The sequence below is a fragment of the Salvia splendens genome, chromosome 12 (genome assembly GCF_004379255.2).
Source record: "Salvia splendens isolate huo1 chromosome 12, SspV2, whole genome shotgun sequence".
NCBI classification, from domain to species: domain Eukaryota; kingdom Viridiplantae; phylum Streptophyta; class Magnoliopsida; order Lamiales; family Lamiaceae; genus Salvia; species Salvia splendens.
Window position 1 is genome coordinate 6,314,024 of NC_056043.1, and position 18,241 is coordinate 6,332,264.

General features: G+C 40.2%; 2 protein-coding genes across 5 annotated transcripts; both read right to left on the reverse strand.

Annotated features, from left to right (window-relative positions):
- Window positions 1-1,190: 1,190 nt before the first annotated feature.
- LOC121757347 (ribonuclease 3-like protein 2) lies at window positions 1,191-6,364 on the reverse strand. 3 transcript variants are annotated; one of them, XM_042152896.1, is made up of 4 exons: window positions 6,156-6,364; window positions 5,652-6,041; window positions 1,850-1,938; window positions 1,191-1,526 (listed from the first exon to the last, which is right to left on the reverse strand). In XM_042152896.1, exons 2-4 carry the CDS (start codon window positions 6,009-6,011, stop codon window positions 1,337-1,339), a joined length of 639 nt encoding a protein of 212 aa, XP_042008830.1. In that variant the 5' UTR covers window positions 6,012-6,041; window positions 6,156-6,364; the 3' UTR covers window positions 1,191-1,336. The 3 variants fall into 3 exon arrangements, with proteins under 3 accessions (XP_042008830.1, XP_042008829.1, XP_042008831.1); XM_042152895.1 differs by having other exon boundaries at window positions 5,652-6,364; XM_042152897.1 differs by lacking the exons at window positions 1,191-1,526; window positions 1,850-1,938 and adding an exon at window positions 5,138-5,411 and having other exon boundaries at window positions 5,652-6,360.
- A 442-nt stretch (window positions 6,365-6,806) lies between these two features.
- LOC121757395 (CCR4-NOT transcription complex subunit 9-like) lies at window positions 6,807-10,903 on the reverse strand. 2 transcript variants are annotated; one of them, XM_042152949.1, is made up of 9 exons: window positions 10,572-10,903; window positions 10,102-10,173; window positions 9,371-9,528; window positions 9,139-9,181; window positions 8,552-8,658; window positions 8,053-8,148; window positions 7,453-7,643; window positions 7,297-7,366; window positions 6,807-7,215 (listed from the first exon to the last, which is right to left on the reverse strand). In XM_042152949.1, the coding sequence occupies exons 1-9, from the start codon at window positions 10,615-10,617 to the stop codon at window positions 7,108-7,110; spliced, it is 891 nt and encodes a 296-aa protein (XP_042008883.1). In that variant the 5' UTR covers window positions 10,618-10,903; the 3' UTR covers window positions 6,807-7,107. The 2 variants fall into 2 exon arrangements, with proteins under 2 accessions (XP_042008883.1, XP_042008881.1); XM_042152947.1 differs by having other exon boundaries at window positions 9,371-9,460; window positions 10,572-10,894.
- Window positions 10,904-18,241: the final 7,338 nt, after the last annotated feature.

Genomic DNA, 18,241 nt, shown 5'->3' on the forward strand with positions numbered 1-18,241 from the left:
TTTTTCATATATTAAAATAAATGATTTCATTGTTGTATATTTAGAATATTTAAAAAAAAGAACAAGATAAAAAAGAATAGTAGTACTATATTAAGTTATCAAATTATTTTATAATTAAATATAACATTTTAGTTATATAGTGTGTTAATTAATACTACTATAATGATAAATTTATAATCTGAATTAATATTTTTTAAATAAGTATTAAATTAACATGACATAAGTATATATATACATATGATTTTGTTGAAATCCATTTATAACTTTAATGCATGATTCACGTTTATCTCTAATAAATGAGCATGCATTTAGATAAATGTATTTAATTTGATATAATTTTCCTAGATATATATCCATTTAATATGATATTAGGGTAGATTAGTTACAATATAAAATATAGTTATGGCAAAGTGACATAGGGGCATTATGTCATAGAGACATTATGTCTCTAAATCACTACTCTGTGTTATTATTATACAGTGAGTATGCATAAAATGTATGGATAAGTAGTAAGAACGTACCACATTCATTTCAACTTTATTGCATGTTTGTGTGCATTTAATTAAAATGAAACTGCCATTAACTACATTTACAGCTGATGATTATTGTTTAATGATTTGATCAGTTCAGCTGAATTATCCGATAAAAATGACACTTTGATTTCAATATAAAAATTACTCCTGTCCCATTCATAATTACTATACCATTTTCATAAATACCATGAGATTTTAGAGAGAAAATAATTGGATATTAAAATAAGGAGAGAGAATGTTGACAAATACTATATTTATCATGAAAAATCACATTTTTATATTTTATTTACTATGTTGATATAATAATATATTTATTTCACTATTTATATTATATTTGTATTTTATTGTCTTTATATGAATTTAATGAAGACTAGAATATATAATGTCTAATTTACCCTTTTAATATTTTATTCTTTAGATTAATCGTACTAATAATGTGTTGAATTGGGTTACAAAAGTATTTTTTTACCAAATAAAAAAAGGAAGATAAAACTTCAAGAATTTAAGCTGCACAATAAATGAACTTCATTAATTATTTCACTCTTTATAGTATTATATTTCTATTTTTTAACTATATGAATTTCATGAATAAAATAAGAAATGTAAAAAAGGAAGATAATACTTCAAAAACTTAACCTGTATAATAAATGTATTAATTGTTGTCTAATCAAAAGTCGATTACTTCTCAACAATCAAAACTAGGTGCACGTACAAAATAAAGTATCCTTCAAATACTTGATTCTCAAGAATTTGATAGTACAACTCTAATTCCTATTGTGGTTAGCTGTTTCACTATCTTAGGTTTAGGACATGATAATCATATAAAGTCTTGAGTTTTTAAGACCGAAGAGCATTGCTGAAGCTGCTGAGCTCTCTGCCTCTCTCACTCTTGGCTTCTCTTTCCCCTCCATCAAAAGTGAAGCCATTGATAAATCAATTTCAACAGAGCATGTAAATCTCTTCTGATTAGCTACACATGCTTCTTTAATGATTCTGCACATGCTTGGCAGGGTCAAACATCTATGCATAACTTGGTCACAATTTTTCAACATTATGAAAAATAGCTCTATCTTTAGGATATGATAAGGGATTTGTTTTACAATGAATTGCAAAACAGCACTTTGGCGAATCAGTAAAGCAACGATGAGCGAGATGTGTCGTTGAACTTTGAATGTGGTTCAGGCCTAGAGTTATATATGTACATTTTAAAAGTAGAAACTACTTCCTTTCACAGACAAAAATTGGAAAAGCAAGAAATGGGTATGATAGCATAGTTAGAGTAACACAAAGTTGTTAATAATGGGAAAAATGCTTACTTGTAGTTTGGGTTTGAATGTGGTTCATGCAGCTTCTGTTTTGCTTCTTCAATTTCACCATCCATATTGATATGATCGAATATGGTATCCTTCAATTGGTTGTAAGATCTCTGAGACAGCTTTTCAAGAGCAGCCTTTGCAGGCAATCGAGCTTATGGGAAAAGGGAAAAGACACAAATGCTATATCAAACATATGCAGCAGAATGGAAAAGGGAAAACACACAACAACACAACATAAGAAAACGCATATGCAAATTAAGTAATTAACCTTCCATGTAATATGTAAATCAAAATTGCAATCAATATACAAAGCAGCTACCACTGACTCCACAATATCCGCAAGAAATTTCGGTGCTTTCACCAAATTGAAACTTGCATCAGTTACTTCATATTCCATTGGACGACTCAAATAATAAACCAGGCAACAGCAGAAATTTGACAAAGCCCCAGTAATCTCTATTTCTTCCTTCCCTTATATTGCCACTACAAATTATCTTGCCTAAAACATATGCATAAAAGAAACATGATCTTGACAAGTTGAAACTGTACGAGTTTGCTTAGCTTCATATTCCAATGGACAACTCTAATATAAGAGCATCCACAACTGTGCTCTTGCCAGCGGCACGGTTGTGGGCCCGGGCGGTACTATTCATGCCTGCTCTCTGGCAAGAGCACAACACCCACAACTGTGCTCTTCCGCAAGGACGAGCACAATTAATTTAAAATTCAATTAAACAATAACATTTCCATAATATTAAAATTCATTTAAAACCCACAATAAATATTACAGATGACAAATAAAATTAAACATTACATAATTAAAATCCTAAAAATGAAAAATTACATAATTAAAATCCTAAAAATTAAAAATTACATAATTAAAATCCTAAAAATTAAAAAAACCACTAATCGTTGCCGAATTTTGCCCACATGTGGTTGATTAGGTCTTCTTGTAGTTGATTGTGGATTCGAGTATCGCGCATTATGTGTCTTGTCTCGATCCTCTGGCCAACCGTCGTATGCTCGCCTCGGCGTGGGGGAGACCTCGCTGTTGAGCTTCCGGCTTCGTCCTCGTCGTAGAAGCTAGCCGCCCTCGGCCCTTCGTCGGCTATAATCATGTTGTGTAATATAATACACGTGAACATGATGTCGGCGATATTATTCACGTACCACAGCCGAGTCGGGGCCTTCACAATGTTGAATCGAGCTTGAAGGACCTCGAAGGCTCTTTCGACGTCCTTCCGCGCTGACTCTTGACGCTGCGCAAAAAGAACCCGTCTCGGGTCGTGCGGGTTGTGGAGCGTCTTCACGAACGTCGACCACCTTGGGTAGATACCATCGGCGAGATAGTAACTCATGCGGTATGTATTTCCGTTGATGGTGAAGTCGATCGCCGGTGCTACACCATTCATCACATCATTGAAGAGTGGTGAAGAATAGAGCACGTTCAAGTCGTTGTTGGATCCGGCAACGCCGAAATATGCATGCCAAATCCATAGGCGATAGTCGGCGACCGCCTCAAGGATAAGTGTTGGGCCGCCGCCTTTGTGACCGCTTAAGTGTTGCCCCCTCCAAGTAGTCGGACAATTCTTCCACCTCCAATGCATGCAGTCAATGCTGCCAAGCATTCCGGGAAAGCCATGGACTGATTCGTGAAGACGAAGCAATCGTTGGCAATCATCGGTGGTGGGTGCCCGAAGGAATTCATCCCCAAAAGCAGAACGAACGCCCTCGCAAAAATTATTTAAACAAAGGATTCCAGTGGACTCACCGATATGCAAATACTCGTCGAAGATGTCGGCCGTTTGCCCAGTAGCGAGTTGTCGGATGGCACACGTACACTTCTGCAACGCCGTGATACTTTGCCGGCCGGCTGCATCTACACCTGTTTGAAAGTATTCAATACGTGCGGACAATGTGTTGACAATTCGCATGAACAAGCGCTTTGACATGCGAAAACGGCACCTGAAGTAATCTGCCGGAAACCGCAGATGGTCGGCAAAGTAGTCGGCAACGAGCCTTTCGTGGGCTCCCTCCCGGTCACGATGGATGTAGCGGCGATTTGATCTAGTGCGTTGAGGAGGATGAGCGGGGGTATTCGCCGCGACATATGCTTCGTAAGCGGCACGATGTTGTTCGTAGTATTCTTGTTCTTCGCGCTCCGCTTCCGCCATGAGATGAGTGAAATCCATTTGATGTTTTGAGTGAAGGTTGAATGTGTTGATAGTTTGTATAAGAATTATGAATGAGAGATGAATGAGAGATGAATTGATGTGATAAATGAGTGATGAATGTGTGTATTTATATATGATTTTGGGATAAAAAAATAAAAAAAATCAAAAAATTCAGAAAAACGGGAAAAAAACGGCCATATTTTTGGGATTTGGAAAATATATTTTTTTAGCATTATTTATAATTAAATACCGATTTTTAAAAAAAATAAAATAAAAAATATTTAAACACAACGGCTATGCCGTTGACGAATGGGAGCGCGCCACGTGTGCGTCCGCTGGCACGGACGTGCTCGATACATCGAGCAGCACCGTGCCAGCGGCGCGAGCGCAGCGGCAGCGGATGGCGTCCGTGCGAGCGGCGCGGACGGCGGTGGCGACGGACGCCACCTCTGCGCATGCTCTAAAACCAGGCAACTGCATAAATTTGACAACCCCTATGTATCTCTATTTCTTCCTTGCCTTGTAGTGCCACTACGAATTTTCTTACATAAAACATAGGCACAAATTGAACATGATCTTCACAGAGTTGAAAGTGAACGAGTTGTCTCAGCTTCCTAAGAAGCACTTGATCAGGCATCTTCAGTGATGAATAACAGTAAAATTCATCAAAAGTGAATTTATACACTTGATGAACAATTAGCCATCACTAAGCCCTGACCCGACCCAAAAGTGCTTACTTAGAGCATCCACAATAGCGGACTAGCCAGCGCCCTAGCCACCGGCGAGTGGCTAAGCGCTCGGTTAGTCCGCTATTGCGGTAGGCGAGCCGAACAGAGGGGAAAAAAAGCCCGGGAGGTCAGGCGTGGACTAACCTGCTAGCCGATTTTATTTTATTTTAATTTTTTATTTATACTTTATATTTACAACTCATTGCACTTCATTTTTTTAATCCTCCCTCCATCGCCAAAGAGTATGAACAATTGGTCGGGTTTTAATGCATAATCGGCAAAGCGAGAGAGAAATAGAAGGAAAATGTTTTTAAAGTATTGTTAGTGGAGAATGGATCCCACCTTATTAGAGAAGAAAAGGAGTTTCTAAAATTAGAAAGACGGACTAAAAAAGAAATAGTTCACACTTTTCAGAGACGGATGGAGTATTTGATAAACACTAACAATTAAAATTATTTAAATTGAATGCTAGGGCATTGGCTAGGCTGTAGGAAGGCTAGGGCATTGACTAGGATGTGGGAAGGGCATGATGACATGGCAAAGGGAGTCTTTCGGCTGGGCTATTGCTAGGTGGTGGCTGGGGCATTCCTATTGTGGATGCTCTTAGATAACGAAAGCCAACTTCACCATCAACTGCAGCAAAGCCATCCTTGCCCTGTTCTGAAATAGCACACATTGACATATCCATCAATTACTGCACACCTCTAGAGTCGGTCTAACTATGCCACTGAATAAATTCTCTCCAAACTTGGCAGTAATTTCTCTTTATCAGATCAGCTACCGGTTATAAACATCAATTATTGGTAAAAAAAATGTACAAACCGAAATTGGAATCAGAAAGTAAACGGGAGAAATAGGGGCGAATTGATTAGTAAGAAAAAAATGAATTGAAGCAGATACCCTTTCATCAAGGACAGCGGCGTTGTGGCGTACGTACTTATAGAGGCGGTGGCGGACGGCCACGCGCGCAAGCTTCTCAGTGCTGGTGTTGGCGGAGCGTAGGAGCGAGAGTTTCCCGGGATCGAGGCCGGGATAGTAAAGGTAAACGAAGTTGGCGACGGCCAAGCCAAGAGCGGCGACGCCGACGAACTCGAGGCGCTGGTAGGAGGCGGAGGGGGAGTCAGCACAGGAGGAGTGAGTCAAGGCCTCTTCCAGAAGCTTCTTCTGCTTGAAACAATAACCGAGGAGATTCTCCACTGCCCCTACCGATGCTTCAATGTCCGATATTTCTTCAACCTCGTCCATGTCCATCGCCTCCATCTCGTAGGAGCAAAACTTATGCTATACTGCCTTAGGTTTCAGAAAATCAAAATGTTCATAGCCTTCAGTACGTATGGAAATTTCGTGAGAAGAAGCATAAAATTTTACGCTTTTGAATTGATTACATCTCTTATAATAAGCAACCTGGACGAAATCAATCTCCGACTCTATTGTCAGGTTGGAAGTGACGGTCAACAGAGAACTGTTTCCAATTTTTGTTGAAGAAGATGAAGTGACTAATTAATTTTAAAATTTATGATATTTTTGTAGGAAAACCATACATGGAGAACAAAAAATTTCACAAATATTTCACTCTAATACAAAAATATTTCAAGTTAACATAAATCATATATAAGTGTTATTAGGATTTCAGTTTAATACATTTTGCTAACAATGTTAATTTTTTATTTATAATCAGCTAGCTTACTACATATTTTTATCATAAAATCATACTCCAATTAAGGAAAAATTAGCATACAAACAATTCACAAGGCAGGCATTTTCGGTGACTTGTGAAAAAGAAATTATGGCGGAAACCATAAGAATGGGCAGAGTAGCCACAAGGCCGCCATATTAGTGAGTGCCAGCCACCACTGCAGAAACAAGGATGCCCACAGTTTCTCCAATGGATGAAGGAAATGAGAGAAGTGATGAATAGCTTCTACGAGCTTCAGCCAGACTACACTAATCATTATACGAATATTTTAGGGAGATGAGCTTGGAACATAGGCTCTCTTTTGCTCTGCACTACCAAACATAGAATTGGAAAAATATGATTCCACAACTCCAATTCTATGATGCCAAATGGAGCTTTCTATTATATCGACGACGATTTCAAGAAAACAAGACAACATTCCCTATATATCTGGTACAATATTTGTCTTCAAGATATATATATCATTACAAACAATATCAAAAGACGACAATATCTCCAAAGATTAAACCCGAACTTCCTAGTCAAAGCGACACTTCTCCAGTATTATTATAGCAAAAATCGGTTGTACTGTAGTATGAGGCAAAGCAAGAGCTGCCTGCAAATCTTCAAAAACTGTCTGCAACTCTTTAGCTAAGCACATGAGCGATGAGTAAACTAGATCTAGCCATGATTGACGATATCAAATCCACCTCCTGCTTGAATGGCTACCCGATGCCCTAGCACATTATGAAGCAATTGTTGTAACCACCTTCTCGTAGTTACATCTTCCTGGAGAATACAACATTATGATCATTCATCAATCAATCAAAATAAAGATATTTGACCTCAAATGAGGATAGTTACACCCACAAGAAGGCAGCTGCTAAATGTTCCATCTTTGAGCATTTCAGGCATACAATTCTTGAGTGCTTCACAAGCTCTGCAGAAATTATGGTAATCATTGGTATAGGTGTGCACAAATCTGAGTGAAGAGAGTTGAGTAACCAAACCACACTGTTGACCAACCTTAGATTTTCAGACAAACGAAGAAAGCACCTGATAATGTGCTTTAACAGTCGAGCAGAAGGCTGTTCAGCAAGTGCAATAATCATGTTTGACAGAATCCCAGCTACAGCAAAGAATCGCTCTGCTGTAGCGCATATGTATTCCAATCCCACGTCATCAAGCAAAATTTTCTGCACAATAAATGTTGCTACCTGCAAATAAAACCCTCATATTCAAATAGGATCCACTGACCAATAAAAGAAATCTCCAAGAGGGCATTTATTTTTCATGATTGATAAGGCACATGGTTGATTATTTTTAACCTTGTTACTGGAATTTATCCCATTATACACTTTCAATAGGTTATGGATCAAGAAAAATTAGCTGCAATGAAAGAAATGATCAAGGTTCGGGTATCTTAAAGTTCCAATCCATCTTAGTAAACAGGGATTACCCTATACTTTTTTTTATCTATCTAGGCTAATCTCCAAAAGCAAACGGCAACCAACAGTGTTGAAACAGAAAATCTAATGATTTCATGGTCCACAAAACAAGCCATGAGAGCATGTAAAACAAAAGATGCCTACATATTGTGTTACCAAAAGCTTCGAGGAACTCAACTGTTTTTGATAGTTCACTTCCCATTTCCATTGTCCGCAAGCACAAGGGAATTATTTCAGTATAGAGAAGGAAACTGATAACGTCAGTGTTGTCAACCTGGTAAAAGATTAGCAACAGATCACTCATGTGTTAGGATGTGAAGAAGACAGTAGAGGATATTAAAAAGGCAACATGTAATGAGTAGTACCCTATTTCCTATCAACATGAAATTGTTTTTTTTTAACTAATATACTACTACAATTAATTCTATTATTGTGCAAAGCGAAAAATCAGAACACACTGAAATACAACTATAAGAGGACAAAAGTCCATAGACTATTATTTCCATTATGGAAATTGTCACTCTTTTTAGTGGCTATGCAACTAAAAAATGAATAGAAATAGAGCGATCTTATTTTATGGGCACATAGGAGTGATATTAGCATGGAGCAGAATTAAGCAACCAAGGCAAGAAAACATAATTTAGGAAATTACATCGCTGAATAAGAATTAGAAATACCTTCACCAGAGCACCAATGACTCCTAGACTAGTAAGCCTCAAGTACTCAAATGGGCGAGTTTTGCTGGTGGTATTAAGAAAAGGATACAGGTACAGAGGAATGTGAGCTGCAACAGAAAAGGCATCAAGGAAAGATCCATTTAGATGTACTGCGCAGCCATCCATATGTAAATTTAGAATAGTAAGAGTTACATATACCTTGATTATACAAGGTAAATAATAAGAATAAGTGAATAAGAAAGAATTAAAGACTAAGGACTTAAGTACATAGCAAAATATGATAGTCATTCACCAGAAGCAATCTGCTGCAGAGAACACCAAAAAGTGATGGGCATAACCATTGCCTAACAAAATAATCAGTTCACATGCAATGCTCTTTACCTCTTCCTTACTCATTCACCCTAATGTAGAACCAGAAACATTACATATTAATCCACACATAGTATAGGTTCAGATCCTAGCCCATGCGTATACCCAAACAACGAAGGGGGATTGTAAAAATAAGTGGCATCACTTATACTGAATTGGGATTTGGAAAAATTGTCGAGGAGGATTATGTTTAACAAAATGTGAAATGTGGATATTACCTTTGAGGAACACCATTCTTGTATCTGGATGTGAGGCCACACACTGCAACAAGTAAAATACACACATTAAGCACTAGACATAAAAGGAGTGACATTCTTCTTTTGTATTCACAAATTCATCAGAACTTTCCACGGACATAATTATATATTTCTGCAACCATTTGGCAGGGGCTAGAATAATGGTTAGTTGAGTATAGCCAGAAAAATATTTAGAATATAGAGAAAATATCACCTGAAGAAGGGCGAGTGCATTGCAAACCCTGTTTGACTGCCCAGGAGTTAGATTTGGTGGAGATAACACTGGGTAAATAGAAACTATTTCCTGTGGGAGGTCCCAAAAACACATTGAAAAGGACAGCCGCAATAATGAAAGATGTCGGACTAGAATGCCTAAAGCAAAGGTGATGGATATGAAAAACGAAACGAGATACATCATGAGAAAAAAAATGGGGGAAATGAACAGGTTATATTACCAAAGAAAAGAAAACAAACATTACTAAATTATAAACTCAACAACATACTGAAATTTTCAAATTTCCTTATCCAAATATGAAGCTAAGTCATAAACATTCCACCCCAGATGAAACATACATTCAGAGGAAATATCCCCATATTCAAACATAATGAAAATTGGGAACAAATTAGTATTGGGACCTAATACTGATTGGTTCTATTGCATATAGCAGGTACCACAAATGCAATGAATCAGTGATTTTCACAAAGGAGATCTTCACTTCAGATTCGTAGCATTTTTTATTGCTCGGAAACCCGAGTGTTTTACAGTTTTTTCCAGAACAAATCAGTTAAACTTGTAAAACATAATATAGTAAATACACAACATGACTGGAAAAGGCAGGCATTATAAACGTTTACAACCACTTTGAGACATAAGATGATTGACTAAATTTACTTAAATTACATACAGAAGACGCCGTAGAAAATTGGCTGGTGTTAGAGACACACCTGTAGAAGAGCAGCAAGTGTACCAAAGGAGTTCCATAGCAATGGAGCCAAATCCTGAAACAGCTCCCTCTTCTACTAGAATAGTTGCCAGAAAAATCGATTACACATAAAATAACCCACAAAAATCAAAACAATGAAAGGCTGATAACTAACTCCCGGTGAATACAACTTTGTGGATCATGAACAATAACACAAAGGATAGCCGGCTGTATTCAGAGAAATAAGTGATTAAATAGTTCGAAAAGAAAGCACCACATGTTCGAGATGGTGAGTTTACATTATTTTCGTGATTAGAGCGTCGATTTTCCTATTTCTCATAGTTTTCAATTGAACTAACTCGTGTGATTCTTAATCATTTCTCAACATCAATATCGATTTCCCTCTGTCAGAAACTTCAAAACCTAAACAATTAAACAGTAAGCAAAACAGAAATACTCGGAGGCAATAAAGTAGAGGAAGAATGAGAAGACCTTGGAGAGTTCGAGAAGAGCGTTTTCGCGGAGATCGGGGTTGCATAGGTCAAGAACAAGCTGTTCGACTGATGGAACATTCCGGTCATTGTTAGCAGCGGCGGAAGAGGTGGCTGGAACCTCAAACGGAGCGGCTTTCATGTAATTGATCGACGGATGTAAGCTCGACATATACTTTGTTCCGGCTTCCTTCTGAGAGAAAGAGAGGAGAGAGAGACGGTGATGGAAATTGGAAGGCTTAAACGGCGGTGGTTTGGCGCTTGTAGTTGTAATAGTCTGGCACGCTAGAAATGGAGGGTCAAATCCTCAATAAATAGTCTTTGTCACAAATTTAATTGGTTCGAAAATCGGGGATGGATCATCTGCTGCTGCTGTTCAAACGCACAGCAATGCTCACGAAACGCAGCCAATTAGGTATCCACTATGGAGTGGACGCGGCTATGCGGGCGGCGGGTGGGCTATAGTGGGAAGGTTGTCCGCCCCGGGGGTGGACGCGGCGGGCGTGGCGATGGGGGCGGACGGGCAATCGCCGGGTGCGGGGCGAGGACGCGGCGGGGGCATAGCCGCGCCTATAGGCGCGGCGACCATAGTGGCGGAAACCGCCGCGGCGCATGCGGCGCCAATTTCAATTTTTTTCCCTCTATAAATACCACTCCCCACCACCTATTTTTCACCATTTTCACAAAATCCCTCCACTCACTATCTACACAACCACTCTCTAAAAAATGCACCGAGGAGACGACGAATCACCCGACTCTCAGGAATCGGGATATGGCAGCAATCCATCAAACCCCTCGGGCTATCCTTCGCAGCCATCGGGTTTTGGCGGATATGCTTCTCAGCCGTCGGGCTTTGGCGGATATGTGCCTCCGTCCCAGCCTTGGACTCGGAATCAATCTCCCCCACCGTGGGCATCGAGTCCACCCCTTCCTCCATCTCAGTCGTGGAGGTCTTCTCCAACTCCGCCACGGAATCTGAGTCGTTCCGCATTTGGAGATTACAAACTCAACCTAGACACGCTTCACCAGCCGCGTCCGGGTTCCCCTTTCCAAGCCAGCCAATCTCCGTTCACCGAGGCAGATCAAGATGCGTTTGATACTATGATGGGTCTGCTCAGTTCTGGCATCCCAGATACGCCTGCAGTACAGGTGGAAACGCCCGTTCCGACCCGAGGAGGTAGCGGCAGTCAGGGCGGAGGCGGTAGGGGCGGAGGCGGCAGTCGTGGCACCGGCCACGTCGGTGAGCGCACGGGCAGTGGAGCCGGCATTCCGAGTGGCAAGGGCAGTGGCACTGGCGGTAGCGGTGGCTCTGGTTCTGGGTCCAACCGGGGCAAGCCATACACCAAAGACGAGAGCATTGCCGTGGCGAAGGCTTGGGATGCTATCACTTCAGATCCCGTGGTGGGGACAGATCAGGCCGAGGGGAGCTTTTGGAGGCGCGTCATGTTTGCATACAAGGAGTTCAAACCCGACGGCGCCAAGAGGCGCGACCCAGAACAGCTCCGGAAAAAGTGGGGTAGGATTCTCCATGCGACCAAGCGGTTCGCGTCCATATACGAGAACAACCTTCGCCATGCTGAGAGTGGCCGCAGCGCAGCAAATGTGAAGAACCTGTCTGAGGGCCAATACCACACGGAGGGCTGGCCGAAGTTCACCTTGTGGGAAGAGTATCTTGTCCTCGTGGACTGTCCGAAATTCAGGTCGATCGTGGCGAACGAGGTGGGAACAGCTCCTGGGCCAAAGCGCACAAGGCACAACCTTGCCGGCGACTACAGCAGTGGATCGCACGAGTTCGAGCAGTACGATGAGCAAGTCGAAGAGCCAGCCGATACTCACACTAGGCGACGACGGCCCATGGGACAACAGGCCTCTATCCGCAGCGCCAGAGGGGGTAGATGTGGCTCCCGCCTATCGGCGGGCACGTCCGGATCGCGCATCCACCAATCCGCCCCAATCCCACAGCCCACGGTGCAACCCCACGAGGTTTTGTTCAATACCATAAACGTGCAGTTGATGCAACAACTGCAAGACGTATGCAGCAAATACGCAGGGGAAACTGACCCGTACGTCAGGAACGTCTACAAGAGGCTCATCACTCGGATTGAGAGTCGACTGGGGTTGGTTGATAATGCGCCTGGGGATACCGCGGCCGGCAGCAGCGAGAGAGAAGGAGAAGAAGAAGAAGAAGAAGAAGAAGAAGAAGAAGAAGCCGACTCCGACACCGAGTAGACGGTGGCGGAGTTTTGTAGTTGTATTTTATTTTAATTATTCGTTGTTTTACTGGTTTGCAATACAACGAATATTCGGCCCTAATTACCTCGTATTCTAGTTATTTACACTGCGATTATTAAATTACACTTGATTGAAACTAAAAAATATTTAAAAATAAAAATTGATTATAAAATTTGGGGGCTATTGGAGGTGACCACTATAGTGGCGGAAATAGAATTTTGAGGCTATGGACAACAAAATTGGGGCTATGGACAAAAACTGGGGTGGGGCTATTGGGCGTGTCCGCCTTATAGTGGACACCCTTACAATCTCAATTCTTTTTTTAATTTGCTGTGGGCGGTGGCCCATATACATTAGTAAAATAGATATACGTGTACACTTACTTCCATGATATATACTTTCCTCTTTTTCTAGTTATAATGCAAAATATTATTTTTATTTTGCATATTTTCTTTTTAAATACTAAAATATTATGAAATCAAATATTATATATGTAAATTAAAATACTTATAAATTGTAACTATGATGGAATAAATATCAGTATATTTCATTTTTTAAATAGGAGTATGAAATATCTTACTCTCTCCTTCCACGATTAATTGAGCATGTTTGATTTGACACGGGTATATATTAAAAAGTGGATTGAAAAAGTTAATAATATATGGATCCTACTTTATATATTAGTTTTATAATAAAATATGAGTGTGATAAGTTAGTGGAATGTAAGGTCCATTACAAAAAGTAATAAAAAGTAGAAGTGTCAATTAATTGTGGACGGACGAAGAAATAAATTGATGTCGATTAATCGTGGACGGGGAGTATCAAATAGGAACATCTCCAAATAAAATTAAAAATTTTATTTGAAACATGAAAGAATAAAATATTTATAAAATGAAATATACAAATATTTAATTTCATTATATTTTTAGAAAGTATTTAATATATAAAAATGAAATATACATATATTTATTCCATCATAGTTACAATTTATTAAGCATTTTAATATGCATATATAATATTTGATTTCATAATATTTTAGTATTTAAATAAAAGAAATATGTAAAATAAAAATAATATTTTACTTTATAACTACAAAGAGAGGAAAGTATATAGCATGGAGTACGTGTACATGTATATCTATTTTACTAAAGGTTGTATATGGGCCCACCGCCCACAGCAAATTAAAAAAAGAATTGAGATTGTAAGATTGGCTGCGTTTCATGAGCATTGTTGTGCGTTTGAACCACAACAACCTGTGTTTTTTAACGCAACAGAGGATCCATCCCCTCGAAAATCCTAGCCATAATAGATTTAATAATTAAAGTTATATATTTCTAACTGTACTAGGTTAAATACTTAAATACTCATATTTCTCTATTTTATATATTTTTTTAATCATCAATTTTTACTATAACATTCGTCCTCAAAAAATAATTTGATTAATAGAGAACACAAATGTTAAAGCAAAATTAATAAAGTGGAAAAGATAGAAAGAAAGTGGTTAAAATATTATAAATGAAAAATGAGACTCACATTATAAATACATAGAAACTAATTTTAGTAATCGGACCAAAATGAAAAAAACATAATTATCTTTTGTAGATAATTGAAATCCAATTTTAAATACTTAATTATGCGGAGTACATTTGTATGCGAAGAGTGAAAGATGAGTAGGATCATTGAAAATATTAGCCCACTATCCCATACATTTATTTTGAAAGTTTTCTAGTAATTTCTATTAGGTCACGTTAAATTCACAGCTATCTCACTATGGCACTGTATTCATCGAATGAAACAAAGGTAGTGGCAAGCCACTTCTCCAATGTTTTAATAGTTAGAGCATCAATAACCCAGGCACGGTTTTGTTGATTTCTGGGGATTACAAGAGATACAACCGGGCGTAATACAACCCAAAAGAAAGAATACAAAAGGAGAAACTGAACTTAAAATTACAACGGAAAAACGAAACAACTAAACCGTGAATTAGCCGAGTCGAGGGGGCCTCTTCCCGCAAGACGAGATACGCCCCGGTAGTGCTCTCGGTTTGGCGTGTCGTCCCCAAAGGTAAAACGACTACGTCTCTGGTGAAGCAACCCCGCTATCAGCAGAGCTCCGGCGAACTGGATGGAGGAGAGGGCAGAGCTTCGACAGAAAGACAATGCAGAGAGAGGAAGAGAGCTTATGAATGCAGAGAATGCTTGTTTTTGTGTGTAGCTAATGCAGTGGTATGGCTAGCCTATTTATAGGCCAAGCCACCATGCAGGGTCAACCAAGCCATTGAAGGCTCATCATGGCAAATTCGTAACCGTCGTCGGTTACAGGCGTGTGGCAGGAGTGTGCCTTTTGCGTGTGGAGCATATGGATTTCTTATGTGGCAGCCGTGACTGTGCCTCGCTTGACGATGTGTCAAGCCACTTAGATTGCTGACTCGGTGGTGGTCTAAAAAGATTAGTTTGGGCCAAGCACCAAGCCCCGAGTCCGAGTCCGAGTCCGAGATCGGGATCGGGATCGGGATCGGGCCGCGGCCCGCGACCGCGACCGCGAGCACAGGCACGGGCTCGGGCTCGGGCGGGCGGGCGGCGGCGGCGCGCGCGTGTGAGTTCTTTCACCCATCTTGGTCCACTATAATTATTAAGTAACATAAAGTCACTTAATTTAAACACATTAAAATATGTGTTAATCCTCTAATGTGGGATAATTAACACTAGTTAATTATTCCCTGAGCTCCAACTTCAAGCTTTAATTAAAAGCTAATTATGTCCAACTTTAATCCACTATTTCTCACTCACCGGAAATCGGATTTGAGAAAGTGAATATACTACATTTATCTACGTAAAATGTAGATCGACGCTATGTCATTTAATTTCACAAAATTAAATGTCTCGTCACATTTATTATTTGGTCAAAATCCATTGACCGGGCATATTTAATCCATGATTTTTTACAGGTTTCAGGTCCCAAGTCCCCTCCACGTCATCATTCCTCTACAGTTGCGGCCCAGGCCCCAACTGTTCTAACCCTGCAGGCCACAACCCGGGCCGCAACTAATAAATGACACTATTCACAATTTCAACCTATTTTAAATGTAAAATAAAAAACGCCGAAAATTTATAACACGGAAAATTTCATTTATAACACGAGAATTTCATTTTTAATACAAAAATAATAAATTATAACCTTAAAAATATAAAAAATTTAGAATTTAAAAAAAATTGGCTTGTCTGCAGCCACGTCGCCCCTCTCCATCTCTTCCTCCTTCTTCTTCCTCTCCCCCTCCCTATTCTTCCACTTCCAAAATGTAAAAATTCAGAACTTGCGGCCCAAACCCCCTCGCCCCGGAAGCTCCAACGCCGGCCAGGCTGGACCGCGGGAGCGTCACCGGGCAGCAACTGCGGCCCCGGGACCGGCCTGGGCCGGAACCTCCACCCCTCCAAGGCGTAGGACGGGCCGGGACTCGCGATTTGCGGCCCGACCCTCCGCGTTAACGATGCCCTTATACTAAATTATTGGAAGTGTTGTGTGTTATGGTATGACGGATTATGTAATTCACGGAAAAAAAAACATCAACTATGATTGTGATATTAAAAGAGAAATGCATGTGGTTTTGTGTGTCAAGAATATTTTAATAATTTATTAACGACAAACATAACACTAAATGTATTTTAAATCATTTCGTACTGCCCAAAATTAATGTAAAAATCATGGATTAAATATGCCCGGTCAATGGATTTTGACCAAATAATAAAAGTGACGAGACATTTAATTTTGTGAAATTAAATGATATATCGTCGATCTACATTTTACATAGATAAATGTAGTATATTCACATTCTCAAATCCGATTTCCGGTGAGTGAGAAATTGTGGATTAAAGTTGGGCATAATTAGCTTTTAATTAAAGCTTGGAGTTGGAGCTTAGGGAATAATTAACTAGTGTTAATTATCCCACATAGGAGAAGTAACACATATTTTAATGTGTTTAAATTAAGTGACTTTATGTTACTTAATAATTATAGTGGACCAAGATGGGTGAAAGAGCCCACACGCGGGCACACACGCGCGCCGCCGCCGCCGCCGCCCGCTCGTGCACGTGCTCGTGGTCGCGGGCCGCAGGCCCGGTCCCGAGTCTGATCTTGGACTTGGACTTGGACTTGGACTTGGATCTTGGTATTTGGGATTGGTGCTTAGGCTTGTCCCTAGCCCAAACTTAATCTTTTTATAACACCGCAGAGTCAGCAATCCAAGTGGCTTGACACGTCGTCAAGCGTGGCACAGTCAGAGCTGCCACGTGAGAAAAGCACACGCTCCGCACGCGAAAGGCACACTCCTGCCACACGCTCGTAACCGTCGGCGGTTACGAATCTGCCATGATGAGCCTTCATGGTTTGGTTGACCCTGCATGGTGGATTGGTGCTTGGACTTGTCCCTAGCCCAAACTTAATCTTTTTATAACACAGCAGAGTCAGCAATCCAAGTGGCTTGACACGTCGTCAAGCGTGGCACAGTCAGAGCTGCCACGTGAGAAAAGCACACGCTCCGTACGCGAAAGGCACACTCCTGCCACACGCTCGTAACCGTCGGCGGTTACGAATCTGCATGGTGGCTTGGCCTATAAATATGCTAGCCATTCCACTGCATTAGACACACATTACACAAGCATAAGCTCTCTCCCTCTCTCTGCATTATCTTTCTGTCGAAGCTCTGCCCTCTCCTCCATCCAGTTCGCCGGAGCTCTGTTGATTGCGGTGCTGCATCGCCAGAGACGTAGTCGTTTTACCTTTGGGGACGACATGCCAAACCGAGAGCACTACCAGGGCGTATCTCGTCTTGCGGGAATAGGCCTCCTCGACTCGGCTAAACTTATTCACGGTTACTGTTTCAATTTCAGTTGTAATTTTTAGTTCAGTTTCTCCTTTTGTATTCCTTCTTTGGGTTTGTATTACGCCCAGCTTTTATCTCTTGTAATCCCAGAAACCAACAATTAAAACAAGGGATCAGTGCATATAGATTTCATTGATGAGGCGCACATAGATTTGGTTGCTTTTTAAAAACGGATGGTAGACGTCACCACGGTTCGGGAACCGGCGGTTCACGGTTCGGAACCGCCGGTTCCGGTTCGAAAAAAAATGGAACCGGAACCGAACCGGCCAAGGATCGGTGGTTCCGGTTCCGGAACCGTGAACCGCCGGTTCACGTGAACCGCGGAACCGCCTAGGTTTGCCCGGTTCCGGGCCGATTCATCCGGTTCGGCGTTTTTTTTTTTTTGCATTTTAAATTTGTAATTCAAGTAAAATATGTAGATATATTTGCATAAATAAAATTAGAATAAAGCGATGTTCAAATGCAATTTTATTGATACAAATTACAACTTTAAAATGATAAATTACAACTTTAAAATTACAAATTACAACTTAAAATTTACAAATTACAACTTTAAAATT

What these genes read in the sequence shown, in the direction of transcription:
- LOC121757347 (XM_042152896.1), bottom strand. Translation starts at nt 6,011, where the DNA reads ATGGAGGCGATGGACATGGACGAGGTTGAAGAAATATCGGACATTGAA. An exon ending in CCGCTGTCCTTGATGAAAGG is followed by an intron (nt 1,939 to 5,651) that starts GTATCTGCTTCA and finishes AACCAATTGAAG; the next exon opens with GATACCATATTCGATCATAT. An exon ending in CATTCAAACCCAAACTACAA is followed by an intron (nt 1,527 to 1,849) that starts GTAAGCATTTTT and finishes AAGCATGTGCAG; the next exon opens with AATCATTAAAGAAGCATGTG.
- LOC121757395 (XM_042152947.1), bottom strand. Translation starts at nt 10,742, where the DNA reads ATGTCGAGCTTACATCCGTCGATCAATTACATGAAAGCCGCTCCGTTT. An exon ending in ATGCACTCGCCCTTCTTCAG is followed by an intron (nt 9,182 to 9,370) that starts GTGATATTTTCT and finishes TACTTGTTGCAG; the next exon opens with TGTGTGGCCTCACATCCAGA. An exon ending in GAAGTGAACTATCAAAAACA is followed by an intron (nt 7,644 to 8,052) that starts GTTGAGTTCCTC and finishes TTTTATTTGCAG; the next exon opens with GTAGCAACATTTATTGTGCA.